Source organism: Mobula hypostoma, chromosome 29 (assembly GCF_963921235.1).
Source record: "Mobula hypostoma chromosome 29, sMobHyp1.1, whole genome shotgun sequence".
Lineage (NCBI taxonomy): Eukaryota > Metazoa > Chordata > Chondrichthyes > Myliobatiformes > Myliobatidae > Mobula > Mobula hypostoma.
The window spans coordinates 26654335-26675018 of NC_086125.1; the positions used below are offsets into that span (position 1 = coordinate 26654335).

The 20684-nt window shown below is 41.4% G+C and overlaps 1 protein-coding gene across 3 annotated transcripts in view; it reads right to left on the reverse strand.

Annotated features, from left to right (window-relative positions):
• Positions 1-20684, reverse strand: part of LOC134339504 (zinc finger SWIM domain-containing protein 4-like) — a 155368-nt gene that overhangs the window by 44742 nt on the left and 89942 nt on the right. For all 3 annotated transcript variants that reach the window (XM_063036087.1, XM_063036086.1, XM_063036084.1), the window contains exon 3: positions 659-1015. In XM_063036087.1, coding sequence (XP_062892157.1) covers positions 659-1015 — 357 coding nt within the window. The remainder of the gene's footprint in view (positions 1-658; positions 1016-20684) is intronic.

The window sequence follows — 20684 nt, forward strand, 5'->3', positions numbered from 1 at the left end:
AGGCATTTTCACAAACAAAATTGGAGCTCAATGGATTTGTTTTTGCTGTTCACACCATTCTCTATAAACTCTAGTAAATGTTGTGTGTGAATATCCCAGGAGATCAGCAGTTTCTGAGATACTCAAGCCACCCCGTCTGGCACCAACATTAATTCCAGGGTCAAAGTCACTTGGATCACGTTTCTTCCCCATTTTGAAGTTTTTTCTGACCAACAACTGAACCTCTTGACCATGTCAGAATGTTTTTATGCATTAAGTTGCTGCCACATGATTGGCTGGTTAGACGTTTGTTTTAACGAGATGTACAGGTGTATCTAATAAAGTGGCCATTGAGTGTACCCGATCTCACTCAATTATGGACATGAAACAAGAGAAATAAAACCAGTCTTCCCCACTCTAAAATCGAAGTCATCATCTGGAAGAGTGGAGACCGACTTAGAAACATCTGGAAAGAACAGAAAACAGGAAGCTACACAAAATGACAAGGAGCTACTGTGAAACACAAGCAAAAGGTTTAACAGCCAAGGGCAATCAAATTGCAGAGCTTTTTTTTAAAAAAAAGACAGAACAGAATTATACAAGTTCTGAAAATGTAAATATGGAACTAGTATAGGATTAAATGATAAAACAAACATCCACAAAATACTAAGATCCTTACCATGAACTTGATTAATTTCAGAACATGAAGATAGAATTTCGTCGGCCAGTTTCTGGGCAGTGGGAAGAACCTCCGTGTGGTGGGCTGTGATAAGATACTGCACAAATTTCTGTAGTTGATCCCGATTCATTTGCGATAAAGTTTCAGAAATGGGGAGGCGCAATTCCACCTGCTGGGCTTTCCGGATGCGGTAGAGGGAGAGTGCCACTACGTGGCCACAGTAGAAGATGTCCTTGTTACCGCACCCACATGTCACAGAAGTAATTTTGCAACGGTCAAAGCTGATAGCAACTTTGTATATTTTCTCAGGCTCACCCTGACTGGCCAGTTCCGTCACAGTTCCACTCAAATGAAACCCTGCAAGAAAACCAGACATGTGATATAGACTTCAAATCAAGTTGAAATTCAAAGTTATTGTCATTCAATAGTATACATGCATACCAAATGAAACAACATTCCTCTTGTCCAAGGTGCACAACTTAGTACATATAACTCGCACACAAAACAACTTATTTGTGGTAATGTTACTTCATAATAAGGTGTGATTACATCACAAATTGAAAAGTGAACAGTATAACACTACTGACATATTAACTGTTATACTGCACCAACTTCTTTCCACATTTAGAGTGTCTCAAGATCTGAAACTCTGAGGTTAGCAACTGGGGTACACAGGAAGCAAAAATCCTGATTATTATCCAACAACAACTTCAGTAAATGCACATGCAAATAGGATACAAGAATCTTGGCTAAATTGTCATGTCTCCCTGGCCGCTTGTAGTCAAACAGTCTGCCAAGCACACAGATGAAGTGAGGTTTGGGCTTGGATCCAGACAAGTCCAATGAGAAAGTCCCCCTTCTTTCACAACTTGGAGAAAAGATTCTGGAGTAATCTCATGAGAACATAGCATGAAAAAAAAGTGTCCACAATTTGGGCATTTTGTCACTTTTATAATAGTTCCATTTTAATTTAGATTCTGGGTGACCAGCATTCAAGAGCAGGGTCACAATGCATGGTGTTCCCTGGTTCCAAAAGACTTGGGCACAAAGTAGAGTTTGAAAAAACCCTGAAGCCATGCCAGGAGGACAAGACTGGTATCATAAATTCAGGGAGTCTCAGACACTGGTTTCCCAGAATCAGAATTTAAAAGCAGCCAATGCAATGAATTAAAGAACAGCACAGACACAAAACTGAAGGTTTTCTGGCTGGGCTAAACCAGACCTTAAAATCCTCAAAAGCTAACAACCCAAAATCTCAATGTACACCAGAATGGTTAAAAAAAGTAAATATTATTTTGCAGGGGTTTCAGTTCAGATCCATCTTCCTGGAATGTTAATTTACTCACAGTAGATAAAGCTATGAATGATATTTTTTTTTGTTTGGGTACCCATTGTGTTGCATCAAATAACTCAATTACACAGGCCAGCAAAGTGGACTAAATGTTAAAACCATACAGCAGCAAGTTATACAAGTAAATTACTGAGCTGGGATCCACTAGGATTTAGAAATCCAGAGTGTAAATAAAGCTTGGTTCAGTAACCAACAAGAATTAAAAATAGAAATTTCAAAATGGGTTGGTTTGCTTCAGCTTAGTTTGAACTGACTCCCAGATACACAGTTGAAAAAAACACAACCACAAGCAATACTCAACCCAATCCCAGAATCAGGCGTATACATTCAAGTGAAATACCACTAGACTGACTTCAAGCCTAATAAAATCTCATAATTAATAGAATCTTAGCAATTTTTAATTCTTTTCCCCCCAGAGGAAGCCATGCTCTGGATGGCTCTTGATGTGAGTTGGCAACAGCACATGAGGAACGTCGAGCTCTATAACAACCAACCGATGCTCACCACTAACATTGAGGCGAGAAGACTGCAACGAGCGGGGCACTGTCTACGCCACCCTGAGCTACCTGCCAGCCTAGTCATCATATGGGAGCCCAAGCACGGGAGGATGAACCCTGGGCGCCCTCCCAAGACTATGGTCAACATGCTCCTAGAAGACAGCAGCACGGCTAATGTAGATGGACTGAACACACTGATGAGGGAGAGGGAGAAGTGGAAAGTCCGTCATCGTGCCCGACACCAGCCCCCTAGGCCTGAGTTGACATAGTAGTAGTCGTGACAAAACAATAACTCAAATGAAGATTTTTTTCTAGAAACATTTGTCAACATCACTCCTAACATTCACCATTGTCTTGGTAAATAAACTAGGTGGCATTACAACTGATGGCCAAATGCAGTCCAGTTACCAAGTGTCAGAACAGCCTTAAAAATAAGAATGTTAGTGATGAAACTGCTATCCCTGTAAATCACAATAGTAGCTTGTTCCAAGAGCAAGGGAGAGCAAGGAAAGAAAGAGTAAAAAGTCACATTCACAAATGCCTTCCTTGTTGAGGTGGTAATTGATGATGTCAGCTGCCGAGCTCAGTACCATATCGCACCTCCATCAGCCTAATTCCCCAGGAGGAACAGACCCATCCCCAGGCTCTGCTGGAAGCTCATTTTTCCTTAATTAGTTTTAATAAATGAATAGATGGCAGACAGATGACACTGGTCTTTAGTTTACTGGACGTCTATTGAGTTGCACAGACTGTGGTGGAGAGGAGAGAGAGGCAGGAGTTACACTACCCTTGGGGAGCAATCAATCAGCTGTCTCAGTCTGTCCAAAGGCAAAAAGGTACAATGCAATATTCTATCCCCTCCGCAGTTGCCAGCATACTGAATTATAGATAAACATGTGCAACTCTGCCTACATACAAATTGAGCGATTACATTTCAACACAACACTAACTTTACATATATTTGATAAATAAACAAAGCTATCAATTGTGGCTTTTGTCTTTGACTGCAATAGAGAAACAAGCCTTCAGCTTTTAAAAAAAATATGGCATGTTCCTTGGTCTCAGCTGTTCCAATCAAATTCATAAAGGAGGTCAAAACTCCTGTTACTTTGTTCAGTTGTCTGCAACAATGGATTACTATGGAAATTCAAATTAATGCATTGTTCTGTACCACTGGTCAACACCTGACCCAATTGTTCTCCTTCAATCAGCAACTCATTGTTCAAGGGATTTCTTACCAAGTGAATTCTGCACTCTGCATTCAATTTTAAACCAACACTAAACTTTATATTCCCAAGATACATTAGTATATAGCAGTTACTATAAGCACAGAGTACACACACCACCATCTCATCACTCACACATTGCACTGACAGAATGAAATTCACTCCTGCTCAGTCAGTCATACAACATGGAAACTGGACCTATCACTCAAAATGCCTAGAAGTTTACTACCCAGCTACTCCCAGTTATCAGTGTTTGTCCCGTCTAAACATTTCCTACTCAAGTATCATCCAATGCCTTTTAAGTGTTAAATGCAACTAGCTCTTGTAGCAGCTCATTCCACATACCTACCAGCCTACATGAAAACTTGCCCCTTCACAACCCCTTTAAATCTTGCCCCTCTCTCCTTAAACCTCAGGGCCCTACAGATTTAGACTCCCCTATCATGGGGAAAAAGACTGACATCCACCTTATTCTATGCCCCTCTAATTTTATCTACTTCTACAGAGTCACCCGTCAGCATCCACATTCCAGATTGTAAAAAGTAAAGTCCCAGCTTTCCAGTCTCTCCTAATTCAAATCCTCTCGTCCCAGCCACATTCCTTTGCACCTTTTTCAGCTCAGGAACATTCTTCCCATGGCTAGGCACAGAATGCTCCTAGTGTTGTCTCACCAACATCTTGTACAGATACAGGCAAAGTCCCAACTGTTGTATTCATTGGCCAACTGTTGAAGGCAAGCATGCCAAAAGGCCTCACTACCCTGTCTACTAGTCTTACACTTTAAGGGAATTGTACACATCTCTTCTACAACACTCCCCAGGGCTCTTATTCATTTTTTTTTAAGTCCTGTCTGGTTAAGTTTCAAAAAGCAACACTCTGCACTTGTGCACCTTAAATCCATTTGTCATTTCACGGCCTATTTTCCTACTTGATCTAGATTCTGTGGTAGTCCACTCCACTGACTTTGGTGCCATCCACGAGCTTACTAACCATGCAACTAACCATTCTCATCACAACTGTAATGGCACAGAAGCATAGAGCTTAGTATAACACTATTACATCGCCCCAGCAACCCAAGTTCAATTCCGCCACAGTCTGTAAGGAGCTTGTATGTTCTCCCTGTGATCATGTGTTTCCTCTAGGTGATCCGTTTTCTAAAGACATATGGGTTAGGAGGCTAATTGGTCAGATGGGTGTTATTAGGTGGCAAGTCCTCATCAGGCCTGAAGGGCCTGTTACTGTGCTATGCCTCCAAATACAATAAATAGGAACACAGTTGGCCCAGTGCTGATCCTTGCAGCATACCACTGGTCACAGGTCTTCAATCTGACCTGGATGCCACGTTATCTAACCTTTCAGTTCAGCTTTCTCTTCCTCAGAGTGCCCACAAAAAACTTTGGTGGAAGTTTACACCAAACTAAGAACATGTAGTTCCACCTTACCCATTCAAATAGGTTATGCTGAACTTGCATCCAGTGCTGACAACACAGCAAAGGATTGGGCTGTGCTGGGGGCATTCATCCCAGAGGGAACTACAGTTCATCTTTTCTTTGCAGCGTAAGTCTGTGACACACTGCCGTTCATGCGCGGCTGCCTCCAACCATCTGTCACTGGACTTGAGCCTTTGTCACCATCTAACCTTCATATCAAAATCTGCTTTAATATCACTGACATATGTTGTGAAATGTGCTGCTTCGCGACACTAGTACAGTGCAAGAAAGAAATGCATCTTAAATCAGTAGTGCAGAAATAGTGAGGTAGTGTAAATTGGGTGTTTACCTTGTGGCACAGTTTCAGCTAGTGTAAATAGCCATCTGAATGAGTTACTGACCTTCATAAGAATTAAATTTAGCCAAATGTACTTTTATCTCGCCAATTGTAAACAGTATTACAATGCCTCAGTTTACTTGCAATTATTTTAACAAGACTTAATTTAAACAATTAGATTTAAAAAAAAATAAATACTGTTCTCCCTCAGGCAACTTCCACCACCCTCCAAAAGGCAGCCAGAAAAGTATTACCTGCAGACTGTTCCCTTGGCTTACGTTATAACAAGCTCAATGAAATTTAATGACTGAAATGAAGCTCAATGTGGGCAAGGGTAGGGAAGGAGTTTGCTTGCACAATGAGAATAACAGTAATGAGTTGGTTCAAAAAATACTGGGAGAACTCCTGTTCTGGGAGATCACTCAAACTTATGAAGGATCTGTCTGATGAAGGGTCTCAGCCCAAAAGATTGACTATTTATTCCTCTCCAAAGATGCTGCCTGACCTGAGTTCCTCCAGCATTTTGTGCGCTTTCTGGATTTCCAGCATCTACAGAATATCTTGTTTACTCAAACTTAAAAGAAGCCAACTCTGTTTAATAATTCTTCCATCCAATTGTGTAGTTCATCCTTGATGCCGAGAACCAGTCTGGATTCTGTGCTCAGGAAAGACTCTGGAGTGGGGTTTAACCCATGACCTTCCAACTCAAGGAGGTTAAAGAACTAATACTCAGCCAAGGGCAGAATTCAGAAATCAACACCAAGTTGTAAAAGCGATGAGGAATGAGGTGATGAAGCGATAGCACTTTAGTGTTAACATTTCCAGTCAACATTCTAAGTATTTGAACTTGCACAAATTTGCTCTGCTGAAGAACAAAGATTAAATTTGAACTTCAGCTATATATTTTTTTGCAATTAAGAGTTAAATGTCAACTATTTTTTGGTTCTTGAGTTTATGAGTTTAAAAATGCTACACAATGGCTTTGGCCTTTTCTAATATGCATTTCTTCTTCAAAGACTTAACTCCTCAAACACAGCTTTTTTTTAGAATCAGTGTAGTATAGGGACACGTACAAGGATTTTGCTGTGGTGTGTTGGTCAAGGCGTGACATACAACAAAATCCTTCAGCAATTAAAGAACAAAAAATTAAGTTGGAGGTAAAAGAATGGACATTGATTAAAATGTGTATATATACAATGCCTGCATGTATTTACAAAATAAACAGCATTGTAATAAGTGCTGAACAGTACAACAGAAACTCAGTTCATTTATTGAGAGCACGGTGACTGTTCACAGCTGGATGAAGCGAAAGCTGGCTGGGGGTGGAGATGGGGGGGGTAAATGGGGATCAAACAGATCAGGAACAAAGCTTGCAAATTTAAAAAAGAGCAGTAAGTACATTTAAAATACATCTACTGCTGAATCAAGTCACTTTAAGACAAGTTCAGTATTTTCAGGGGGAGAAAAAAATTAAATGTACTGTATTTGGTTTTCTGCTCCAGCAAGTGTGACAGGCAAGGCACATTTACGCTGTCAGCATGTGCACACCAGGAGGCCTGGTGGAACAGTGGCATCATGTGGAAATACAGCAGGTATGAACAGACAAAAGCTTTCAAATTAGATGTGTACTGTCGTTATCCTGTATCCAACAAAAAAACCTAATGCCTGGGAATAATTTTTTTTAGGAAATAGTCACTGAGCAGGGATGGATAAATAGCTACCTCCTGAAACCATTATCATTCAACCAATTTCTGGCAAGTTCACAAGCTGCCTCTGCAGCCCATCTCAGTTAACTTGCTAATTTGCAACATTGATCCAGGGCTACGTCTAAGGCACAACTCTGAACGATTCAGGCTTAAATGTAAACAGTAAGCTGCTTACTGACATTGTATTTCCAAAATCAAACAGACAAATCAATACAAGATAAATGGACACAAAGGGCATACACAAGAAACTTATGGGGCATTACATAGTATGAAGCCTCAAAGGCACTGAGGGCTTCAGGCAGATGCCTGTTGAGTCCACGCTTCCTCCCATGTCAAATTAGAGCTGAGGGCAGTAATGAGCTAAAGTAACATCCAAGCTTATAAACATGTAAACACTTGTCAAGAGTACAACTCAATAAGGGGTGAAGAAAATTTTGACAAGTGGGCTTACATGCATCCCTAGTCCAAAAGCTTTTATTCTTGGACAACTCGCCTAGTGTTGTCAGGGCAGCAGGAGCCAATTGCAAAGTGAAACATCCAGTGTTGACTTTGTTCATTCCTCTGTCTCACCAATTCATTAGTGGCAGCTATAGTTCCAATTACCTTCCTAAACAGACCCACCTTGACAATCTAGGCCTTCAAAGGAACTTAAATATACCTTTTCAACAAATGTAGTTATTTCCCTTCGTTTAATAATCAGTACTATGAAAAAAAGAGGGTCTAGATACATAAAGATCTTTATAAAGATTACCTTTACTTGTTACATGTACATCAAAAATAGTGAAATAAGAAATCATTTGTGTCAAATTAATCAGCAGGGATTGTGTTGGGGCAGCCCACAAGCATTGTCATACTTCCAGCACCAACACAGCATATCCACAACTCCCACACCCCACACTTCCTATTTCTACCTCCTACCCAAGATCCACAAACCTGCCTGTCCAGGTAGACCCATTGTTTCAGCTTTCTCCTGCCCCACCAAACTCATTTCTGCATACCTCGACACTGTTTTATCCCCCCCTTGTTCAATCCCTTCCCACCTATGTTCGTGACACTTCTCACGCTCTGAATTTTTTCAATGATTTTAAGTTCCCTGGCCCCCACCGCTTTATTTTCACCATGGATGTCCAGTCCTTATACACCTCCATCCCCCAGCAGGAAGGTCTCAAACCACTCCGCTTCTTTTTGGATTCCAGACCTAACCAGTTCCCTTCTACCACCACTCTCCTCCATCTAGCGGAATTAGTCCTTACTCTTAACAATTTCTCCTTTGGCTCCTCCTACTTCCTCCAAACTAAAGGTGTAGCCATGGGCACCCCTATGGGTCCCAGCCATGCCTGTCTTTTTGTTGGCTTTGGGGAACAATCCATGTTCCAAGCCTATAATGGTATCTGTCCCCCACTTTTCCTTCGCTACATCGACGACTGCATTGGCGCTGCTTCCTGCACGCATGCTGAGCTCATTGACTTCATTGACTTTGCCCCCCAACTTTCACCCTGCCCTCAAGTTCACCTGGTCCATTTCTGACACCTCCATCCCCTTTCTTGATCTTTCTGTCTCTATCTCTGGAGACAGCTTATCTACTAATGTCTACTATAAGCCTACAGACTCTCACAGCGACCCGGACTATTCCTCTTCCCACCCTGTCTCTTGCAAAAATGCCACCCCCTTCTTGCAATTCCTCCGTCTCCGCCGCGTCTGCTCTCAGGATGAGGCTTTTCATTCCAGGATGAATGAGATGTCCTCCTTTTTAAAGAAAAGGGCTTCCCTTCCTCCACCATCAACTCTGCACTCAAACGCATCTCACCCATTTCACGCACATCTGCTCTCACCTCATCCTCCCACACCCCACTAGGAATAGGGTTCCCCTTGTCCTCACCTACCACCCCACCAGCCTCTGGGTCCAACATACAATTCTCCGTAACTTCTGCCACCTCCAACGGGATCCTACCACCAAGCACATCTCTTCCCCCCACCTTCTGCAGGGATCGCTCCCTACGCGACTCCCATTGTCCATTCATATCCCTCATCCCTTCCCACCGATCTCCCTCCTGGCACTTATCCTTGTAAGTGGAACAAGTGCTACACATGCCCTTACACTTCCTCCCTTACCACCATTCAGGGCCCCAGACAGTCCTTCCAGGTGAGGCGACACTTCACCTGTGAGTCGGCTGGGGCGATATACTGCATCCGGTGCTCCCGATGTGGCCTTCTATATATCAGCGAAACCTGACGCAGGCTGGGAGACCGTTTTGCTGAACGCCTACGCTCTGTCCGCCAGAGAAAGCAAGATCTCCCAGTGGCCACACATTTTAATTCCATGTCCCATTCTGATACGTCTATCCATGGCCTCCTCTACTGTCAAGATGAAGCCACACTCAGGTTGGAGGAACACCACCTTATATTCTGTCTGGGTAGCCTCCAACCTGATGGCATGAACACTAACTTCTCTAACTTCCGTTTTTGCCCCACCTCCCCTTCATACCCCATCCTTTATTTTTCCCCCTCTTTTTTCTCCCTCTGTCCCTCTCACTACAACTCCTTGCCCATCCTCTGGGCTCCCCTCTCCCCTTCTTTCTCCCTTGGCCAATCAACTTTCCAGCACTTAGCTCAATCCCTCGGTACCTCTTCCGATAGATGCTGCCTGGCCTGCTGCATTCACCAGCATTTTTTTTTAATGTGCGTTACATAACCACAACTTACTAACTCTAACCCATATGTCTTAGTAACATGAAGGAAACTAGAGCACCAGGAAGAAACCCACAGCGACAGGGAGGAGTTACACTCCTTACAGACAGCGGCACAAATGAACCCCATTTGCTGGCATTGTAAAGCGCTACGCTAATGGCTGCACTACCGTGCAATCACACAGTACTCAGGAGCTTAGATACTTAGGGGTGCAGATGCTCTTTTGTAACCACTCAATTCAGTAAGATAGATAACACCAACTGGGGGGAGAAAAAGCTTTCATATCAAAAGTGAAACCTAAATTAAAAAAACATCCAAAGCTTAATTTTAGGAGATAACTTGTTTTTAGGAAGGACAAGATCAAATGATCAATTTAACACTCCATTCCATACTTCTTTAGAAGGGGGAAAGGCACAACTCATGGACATTTAGTTAAGCTGATAATCTATCAAGTTCACAATTCAATTATATATAAAATCATAAGCAAGTGATTCTGGAGATGCTGGAAATTCAGAGTAACACATACAAAATGCTGGAGGACCTCAGCAGGTCAGGCAGCATCTACGAGAGGAAAGATGTCTGGTGTTGAGACCTTTCATCTGGACTGGAAAGGAAGGGGGAAGAAGGGGAAAATGCTGTCCTGATGAAGGGTCTTGGCCTGAATCATCGACTCTTTATAATCTACCATGCCAAGTTCTTCTGTGATTTTTAATTTAAGTTCAGTTTAATTGTTAACCAGACATGAATATTCATGAATACAGCAAACAAAACAGCATTATTCCAGGGACAAAGTGCAAAGCACAGTACCAACAGGAATACACGGTGTTATTCTGTGCGTAATTATACGTCACATCTACTTGAAGATGCCTGGTTTAAATTAGACCGTGTTTGTCAGTGCAACGACATCCCAGTGATCCTGAAAATCAATTGCTCCCCCCAGACATGCTGTAGCACACCCAACACCAGGTTGGTTGAGGTCACCCAAATCTATCCAGCATCCTTCCCAATCACAAAGAGAAAATCTGTGGATGCTGGAAATCTAAGCAACACACACAAAATTCTGGAGGAACTCAGCAGGTCAGACAGCATCCATGGAAATGAGTAAACAGTCAATGTTTTAGGCCTGGACCCTTCATCAGGACTGTCACTGGCCAATGGAGCTCATGATACCAAGTGAACAGCACAATGCCAACCATTTATCAGTTACAAATACTGCAGCACTGTGGAAATGGATTAGTTAGAACATCCCCAATGCATGTCCTTGCATGCAGACACATTCTCCAAGGAGCCCAAAAATCCAAATTGCTCCCCCAGGAGCCATAACAGCCTTTAGAACAAAAAGGCATGTCACTGTTGCGAGCCATATGAAATGACATCCTTTTCTCTCCAGAGAAAAGCAGTTTTCTACCAGGGTTGGGATTTCTTTGTCAGGATTTAGTAGAGCTCAACCGCTTCACTGTGTACTGGTAGCTTAATCAATCAAATTACTGAGAAACTTTATAACACTGACAGAAGGGAGGAATGGCACTGACACACACACACCCCAACCTTATCTGGGGAAAAGGACCAGGAACAGTGCATCTCAAAATTAAGTGCCAAATCATGATAATAAACACAAACTGAGCATCACATTTAATAAGTGCAGACATTAAAAAGAAAAGGATCAAAATTAAAACAAATACATTTCCTACTAGGGAGGAAAATCTTGAACAGATCAGCCATTAAGATCTTTTCTAAAAAATATTGGATCATTTCTAAGAAACAAGGATATGATTGTTAAAGAGGTAGGATGTATATTGTATACATTTCTGACATTAAATGTACCTATCGAAAAGAAATTAAAACAAAGGACAGTAACAGGGCTCAACACTATTGTACTCAACCAGATTGCTGTATAAGAGATATTGAACTTGAGACTGAGGCAGGATTTTCAGTATCTCAGAACTATTAAAATGGTAGTAATATTTGTTACATATTTACTCAAATTACAAATAGCAATTAACAAATTAACAAGTTTCTAAAAAAGTTACATAAGCTTAAAGGTTATCTGCATTCCACTGACGGTTTTAAATAGATTTGATTGCTCTAAACACCATTACATAAGATTTTTACCATGTCAAGTAACTGAAAGGCCTGAAGACCACCATCTTAATACAACCCTTTATACCAGTCTGCTCATGCTTCGGGATATTGGAGCATTGAGGTTTGGGGAATATCATGAAGCACAAACACCAAAGATAACCAAGCTCCATATACATTTAAACCTTCACAGCTCCATACAAAGTGAGAAGTTGTATTTTTTTTCAAGGTTGGGGATAGGGGAAACAAATCAAATTATTCTGCTGAGGTGGTTGCTCAGGTGAGGCATGAACTCATTTCATCTCTTATACCAGTCACTTAATGGGTGCAAGCAACTGGAGCATCACATTTCAATTAAACTCTTGATTGCTTTAGTGTTTTCTTCAATTTCCAATAACAGGTCATTCTTTAACTAGCATACATTGCCAAGATCATCAACGTGCATTCCTACTCACGGCTCAAGAACCTGGTCGGCTAAAAGAAGTGCACAAGGGATCAGAGGGGTCACAGATACAACACTGCTCTGTTGAGCAGTCAATCTCAGTCAAGGTGCCTCGGAGATAAGAAAGCAAGGATGGCAGTGATGCCAGGCAAAGTCTTCACAGGTTTGTTTATAAATTATCTCTAAATCTGAGCAGTTCAAATAGAGTATTAGACAGTTCGAAAATGAGTAAATGGGTAGAGAATTTAAGACAGCTCCATAATTGCAAGCAGTTTCAGGCCCCATACCTACAGAAGGATGTGCCCGTGGAGAGAAGGTTTGAGAGGGTCCAGGAGTTATTTTGGGGAGAATGGTCCCAGGGATGAAAGTGTTAATGTGTTTGATGGCTCTGGGCTCGTACTCGCTGGAGTGTGCAAGGATTGGGGGGGGGGGGGGAAGAGGAAGGATCTCATTGAAAACTGTCGAATATTGGAAAGGACTAGATAGAGTGATCGTGGAGCAGATGTTTCGGACAGTGGGGGAGTCTAGGGCCAGAGGGTACAGCCTCAGAATAAAAGGTTGTCCCTTTAAAACAGGAACGAGGAGAAATTCCTTTAGCCAGAGGATGGTGAATCTGTAGAAGTGATTGCCAGATAGCTATGGAGACCAAGTCTGGGTGTATTTAAAGTAGAGATTGACAAGTTTTGATTCATAAGGGAGTTAAGAATATGGGAAGAAGGCAGGAGAATGGGGTTGAAAGTGAATAACAAATTAGGCAAGGTCAAATGGTAGAGCAGCTCGAGAGGGTGAATGGCCTAATTCTGATCTTACTATAGTCGCATTGTTCAGAGATAGAAGTTTAAATAAAAGAGCAAAAGAAAAGCAGATGTCAGGGCACCACAAGTGAGAATCAGGCCTATTATATAACAAAAATCAGAAGGGAAATGGGAAGCAGCAAACAAAACAGGCACTTTGCATCAATATTCACAGACCAAACTGTTGAAGGGCAAGGAAAGGAAGATGCACTTAAGAATTTTAGATGATTTATAAACTGATAAGCAAAATTCTTTCTCTGTTGCACTTAGTATGGAGACTCACTGGTCAGTCCCTTCCAAAAACCTACAGATTCAGGGCCAGGACCAGAGGTCTACAAAAGTGCAATTTCTAAAAAAAAGCATACAGATAACTTCACCAAATATGGACCAATGAATTTAATTCCTGTGACAGTGCAAGTTCTAGACAGTGATCAGAAACAGAGTTCACCATGAGGAATGAGGAAAGAAAGCTAGTGTTAAACACTAGAGATTCTGCAGATGCTGGAAATCCAGAGTAACACACAAAATGCTGTAGGAAGTCAGTGGGTCAGGCAGCATTTCTGGAGAGGATAAAACAGTTGACACTTTGGGCCAAGACTCTTCATCAGGACTTAGAAAGCTAGTGATCAGTTTTTTGTCACATGTATGTTGAACCATACAGTGAAATGTATTGTTTTATTCCAATGACCAACCCAGTTACAGGATGTACCATGCTCGCAACTCAGTAACCTTTTGCCTGTGGGAGGAAAACCAGAATAGCCAACAGGTCAGGGTGGAGAAAGTACTAACTTTTGACAGACAGCAGCAGGAATCAAAACCCTGGTCACTGGCCTTGAAGTAATTGCGCTAACCACTGTGCTATCATGCTGTCCTCAACCGTGGGCTTGAAATAAACAAGTCACAATTAAGAGGTACGTTTGATGAAAGAGCAGGACCAGTTGTTAAAAGAAACAGTTGGTGTTATAAAATATGACCTTTCAAAAGACTCTTAAATAAACTGCCAGAATAATTGAAGGCCAAGGAATAACGGGCTGTGGCAGCACAGCTAGGAAACTGCCAAAGTAAACAGCGCAGCACTGAGTGTTTAATGCAACCAGAGGAAGATGCTTATAGTAAGTACAGGAATACTGGACCACTGACTTTATTAATACACCTATGTTTGGACTGGAGTGCACTCGGCACAATTCCAAAATTTACATCAATTCAAAACAGAAGTACAGAGGGCCGAGGATGGTAATAGACTTCAACAGAACTGATAGATAACAGTGGGCAGAATTACGGCAGATGAAATTTAAAGCTGAGAAATGTGCAGTTTTTAAAATTTTTGATATGTATAATCTGAAGGGCATAATTCTAAATGTGGTACAGAAACAGATCTGGGAATAAACATGTCTGGCAAGGGAGGCTGAGAAAGATTAATAAAAGGACAGTGAACCCTAGAGCTTTAATGAGACTGGTTAGGCCTCTATTAGACACACCATAATATGTGAAAGCTTTGAGGTAGAGAAGAAATTAGTAAATTGATTTCAGGAAAAGCCTAAAAGCACATACCACCAAGCTCAAGGACTGCTTCTATCCCACTGAATGGTACCTATTACAATAAGATGAACTCTTGACCTCAATCTACCTCATTATGACCTTGAAGGTGACTGCCTGCCTGCCCTTTCTTTGTAATTGTAATACCGTTCTGCATCCTGTTATTATTTTCCCTTGTATACAAACTGCAGAGGAATTCAGGCAGCATCTATGGAGGGGAATAAACACTTGATGTTCTGGGTGAAGGGTCTCATGCAGAAATGCTGACTGCTTATTCCTCTCCATTAATGCTGTCCAACCTAATAAAGTGGTGTAAAACAACTTGCATGCTATCCCATAGCAGTTATTTCAATTCAGCGCATAACGAGGTAGATTGAGTCCAAAGGTTCATCTTATTGCAGAAACAATTTCACTTTTATGTATGTAGATATGAGAAGCTGATTTTGTCCTCAGAACCCAAAAGATTGGGAGGAGAATAGAGGTGGTATTCAAAACCATAAAATGCAAAAACAAAACATTGAGGAAACTGTTCTCATTGGTAAAGTTGTCAAGATCTAAGGAAAGGGATGAAGATGACTGGCAGGAGGGCAGTGATAAGTAAATGGGTTAAGACCACAATACATAGAAGCAGAATTAGGCTATTTGACCCATCCAGTCTGCTCTGCCATTCCATCATGGCTGACTTATCATCCCTCTGAACCCCATTCCCCTGCTTTCATCCTGCAACCTTTGACACCCTGACTAATCAAGAAACTATCAACCTCTGCTTTAAATATACCCAATGACTTGGCACCCAGACCCATCTATAGCAATGAATTCCACAGATTCATCACCCTCAGGCTAAAGAAATTCCTCTTCATCTCTGTTCTAAAAGGATGCTCTTCTATTCTGAAGCTGTGCCCTCTGGTCCTAGATTCTACCATTATAAGAAACATCCTCTCTACATCCATTATCTAGGATGTTCCATTCAATAAATTACAATGAAATCACCCCCACCCCCAACTATTCTTCTAAACTGTAGTGAATTTAGAAGAATGAAGGGGGAATCTCATGGTAACCTTTTGAATCAAACGGCCTCAGCATTACATTCTTACTTTTATATTCTAGTCCTCTCAAAATGAATGTTAACATTGCACTTACCTTCCTTACCACCACCTCAATTTGTAACTTAATCTTTAGGGAATGCTACACAAAGACTCCCAAGTCCCTTTGCATCTCTGAGTTTTGAATTTTCTCCCCATTTAGAAAATAATCTAGGTCTTTACTCCTTCTACCAAAGTGTATATGCATGTACTTCCCTACACTATATGTCATCTGCCACTTCTTTACCCATTCTCTCAATTTGTCCAAGTCCTTCTGCAAAATCCCTGCTTCCTCAACACTATCTGCCCTCCACCCATCTCATATTGCCTGCAAACTTAGCAACAAAACCATCAATTCCATCATCCAAATCACTGACACATAACGTGAAAAGAAGCAGTCCTAACACAGACTCTGTGGAGCACCACTAGTCACCGACAGCAAACAAAGAGGCCCCCCTTTATTTCCACACTCTCCCTCCTGCAAGTCAACCAGTCTTCAATCCATGCTCATATCTTTCCTGTAATACTATGGGCTCTTAACTTGTAAAGCAGCCTCGTATGCGGCACTTTGTCAAATACCTTCTAAAAATTCAAGCAAACAATATCCACTGACTCTTTGTCTATTCTGCCTGTTATTTCCTCAGAATTCCAAAAGATTTGTCAGGCAAGATTTCTTCTCAAGGAAATCATGCTGATTTTGGCCTACTTTACCATGCTCCTCCAAGTACCCCAGAACCTCATCCTTAATAATAGACTTCAACATCTTCTCTATCACTTAAGTGAGGATAATTGGCCTACAACTTCCTTTCTTCTGCCTCCTTCTCTTCTAACAGAGTGGAGTGACATTTGCAATTTTATACTCCTCTGAAACCATTCCAGAATCTAGAGATCCTTAAGAGATCATCAATGCCTCCACAATCCGGATCTGGAACACCGCCAGGGTAGTGGAGAATCCAAAAATATTTTCTCACCATTATCTTATATTTTGGAAACCATGAGCTATAACATGGAAAAGATCCTGACCTGTAAAATTAAATTGTTTTCCCTCACCTCTCAGGCAGTTTGTTACACTTCCAAGATTAAATTACAGTCAGCCCTCCTTATCCACGAGTTCAACCAACCGCGAATCGAGAAAACCCGGAAGTGCTCTTCCAGCACTTGTTGTTCGAGCATTACAGACTTCTTTTTCCTTGTCATTATTCCCTAAACAATGCAGTATAACAACTATTTTACATAGCATTTACATTGTATTAGGTATTATAAGTAATCTAGAGATGATTTAAAGTATACGGGAGGATGTGTGCAGGTTATCGTGGATCAGGATCGGAAAAAAAAACAGAAGTTCTCTTACTAAGTTGGAACAAGTACATCTGGTATTATTTAGCGTCAGTCAAACGTTTGTCTTACTATATTGAATATATTTTATATATAGTATATATTTTATCTTTCTATGCATATAAAACACTTAAGAAACGTATGTTTCAGCGCCGGGCTTGGGAACGGAAGTTCCTGAGTTCAATCCAGTGACAGACCACTCCTGAGCGCGCTCTCCATCCATGCCAGGTTGATGTGGAGAATCCTTTAAAATTGTTCTGATCGTTGACCGACTGTAGCCTAACGCTTTTCCAATGACCGATGGGGTTTCACCTCTTTCTGATCGCTTTATTATTTCCACTTTATTTTCAATCGTGATTGTGATTATTTTCATGAACAGAAACACTGCGGATTCAGAGCTCCGCCGCCGGGTCCTGATGTCCACCGCACTGAGACAAGTTAAATAAGGTCTAGGGTTCCGCTGGGTCCCAAAGTCCACCACATTGAGACAGGTTGAATAAGGGACTTGAGCATCCGCGTTTTTTGGTATCCGTGAGGGGTCCCAGAACCAATCCCTCATGGATAAGGAGGACCAACTGTAATAGCTTCTATTAAATTTCTATTGTTCAGTTCTCAAATGCATCACACTTTGGTACGGCAACTGCTCTGCCAATTTTCACACAAAAAAGGCAAAATGGACTGTCCAAACATCGCCGGTTGACAAAGCAGCCATCTTAATCAAAGATCGACCCACCCTAATTGTTCTTTCCACCCCTTCCTAGTCATGCAGAAGATTAAAGCCTGAAACCATTAGGGTCAAAAACATTTTATCCCCGCTGTTGTAAGACTACTGAATGGCCCCCAATACAATAAGATGGACTCTTGATCACATAATTACCTCGTTATGACCTTACACCTTATTGCCGGCCTGCAATGCACTCCAACTGTAACACTACTCTGCCTTTTGTTTTCCTTTGTACTCCCACTGATAAACTGAATGACAGCATGCAAGTTTTTCACTGTACTTTGGTACATGTGACAATGATAAACCAAAATACCAAGAGAAAAACAGCTCAAGATGATCAGTGCAAAAGAAACTTTTTCAACCAAGTCAAAAAGGGAACCAGTGAAGGAGATCACCAACTTTAGGGCACTTTAAAGCTATCTGCTTGCTGCTCACTTTCCTGCTCAATACTCAAGTGCTTGGAATGGGCTTCAAAAGAGAATATATCTCAAGAATTTGCACTCTTGCCCCACTCCTACAGTCTGACCACATGAGGAATAACATTCCCTCAAATCACATTAGTTAATGTTCTTGTAGCTACTTGAGCACACTATCTGCTGAATTAGACAGGTTAAAAGGGCCATTGCCATTCTGCTCTATTAGGATAGGATGTCAGATTTTTAGTAATTGAATAATAAGCAGTAAGGATGGAAGTAGAGGCACCAAATTGGCATCTTAAAATAGCCTGGTACAGTACAGCACCCAACTGCTCTTCAACAGCTAATTCAGTTAACTGACACTCCCAACCCAATCAAGGCATCACAGTGGCCTCAGCAATCAGGTTCAACCACAACTCCTAGAACTGTTGGATGAAGTTTACATGTTCTTCTTGAGATCATGATTGGTTCCCGATCTTCCAGCTTCCTTCCAACCTTCCACAAACCAATGACTTGTGAGTTGCTGTTTAGTTGCTCACTAAACTATAGTCAAGCAAAATAATTTAGTATCAGGGTGCTGCTGAGAATATGGAGAGAATAAAGGGATGAAAGTAAATTGGAATTTAATGGTTAGCGGGCTGGAAAATTTGTTTGTGCTGTGTCACTGGTAGAACAAGAACGGTTCAGCATAGTACAAGCCCTTTAACGCAAGACATTGTGCCAATCTTTAACCTGCTCTAAGATCAATCTGACACTTCCCTCCCACATAGGCCGTTATTTTTCATCCACAAGGCTGTGTACTCAGCCCCCTGCTGTACTCACTGTACACCCATGATTGTGTAGTCAAGTTTCCATCAAACTCAATATACAAGTTTGTTGATGACACAACACTTGGGTAATGATGAGTTTGAGTACAGAGAGGAAATTAAGAATCTACTGGCATGGTGCGAAGACAATAACCTATCCCTCAATGTCAGCAAGATGAAGGAATTGGTTGTTGACTTCAGAAGGAGTAGTGGACCGCACAACCCCATTTACATTGGTGGTGCGCAAGTGGAACCGGTCAAAAGCTTTAAGTTCCTCAGGGTCAATATCACAAACGACCTGACTTGGTCCAACCAAGCAGAGTCCACTGCCAAGAAGGTCCACCAGCGCCTTTACTTCCTGAGAAAACTAAAGAAATTTTCCCTCTGGGAGAAGGCTCAGGAGCTTGAAGACTCGTACTGCCAGATTTGGGAATAGCTTCGTTCCAACTGTGATAAGACTGCTGAACGGATCCTGACCCGGATCTGGGCCGTACCCTCCAAATATCTGGACCTGCCTCTCGGTCTTTTTTTACACTACCTTAATTTCCATTTTTCTACTTATGATTTAAATTTTTAATATTTACTAATGTTAACTATTTTTAATATTTAATATTTGTAATCCAGGGAGTGGGAAGTGCAGAATCTGTGATGATTGTACATTCTAGTACCAATTGTTTGGCGACTATAAAAGTATAAAGTATAGTGTTTACCCAAGAATCACTTAAATGTCCTTAATGTATTCCACTCTACCAACACCCCGGCAATGCATTCCACGCACCCACCAGTGCAAAAAAAAACACTTGCCACTGACATCCACCTCCCCATACCTTCCTCCAATCATCTTAAAATTATGCACCCTCATATTAGCCATTTCTGTCCTGGCAAAAAGTCTGTGTCTGTCTGTCCACTCTATTCTTTTATGCTGCACTCCTCCAATCCTTCACTCCACAGAGAAAATCTCTAGCTCACTCAACCTATCCTCATAAGTCATGCTCACCAATCCACCCAACATCATGGCAAACCTTTGCATCCTCTCTAAAGCTTCCACATCCTTCCGATAATGAGGCAAGCAGAACTGAACACAATATTCCATATGTGGTCTAAACAGGGTTTTATAGAGTTGTACTCGTTATGTCGCAATTCTTGAACTCAATCCCCTAAGGCCATCACACCACAGGCCATCTTAACCACAATATCTATTTGCCTGGTAAACTGGACTTAATGGACCCAAGACTCTTGGACCCAATATTACAAAAAATGTGTCCCTGTTTCACCAAGCACCTTACTATTATTTCATAAAAATGGACTATAGTTTGCTTATAATTCTGCTAATCCCATGCCAGACTTTCATTCCTTCCTGATTTCTTATTTCATAAGTAATTTCTGTAGCTCAATCAAGGCAGTTTGGGATGGCTAAGCATAACCATAACCTTCAAAACTAATTCAGAATGCCCTTGCCTCCAGCAAAACAATGGTTCCTGAGAACTCCAGTGTTAAAAAAAACTTGTATAGAAACAAACAGCCAATGCAAACTGTTTAGCCATTCTAGCTGTGATGTTTTAATTATGCTCAGAGAT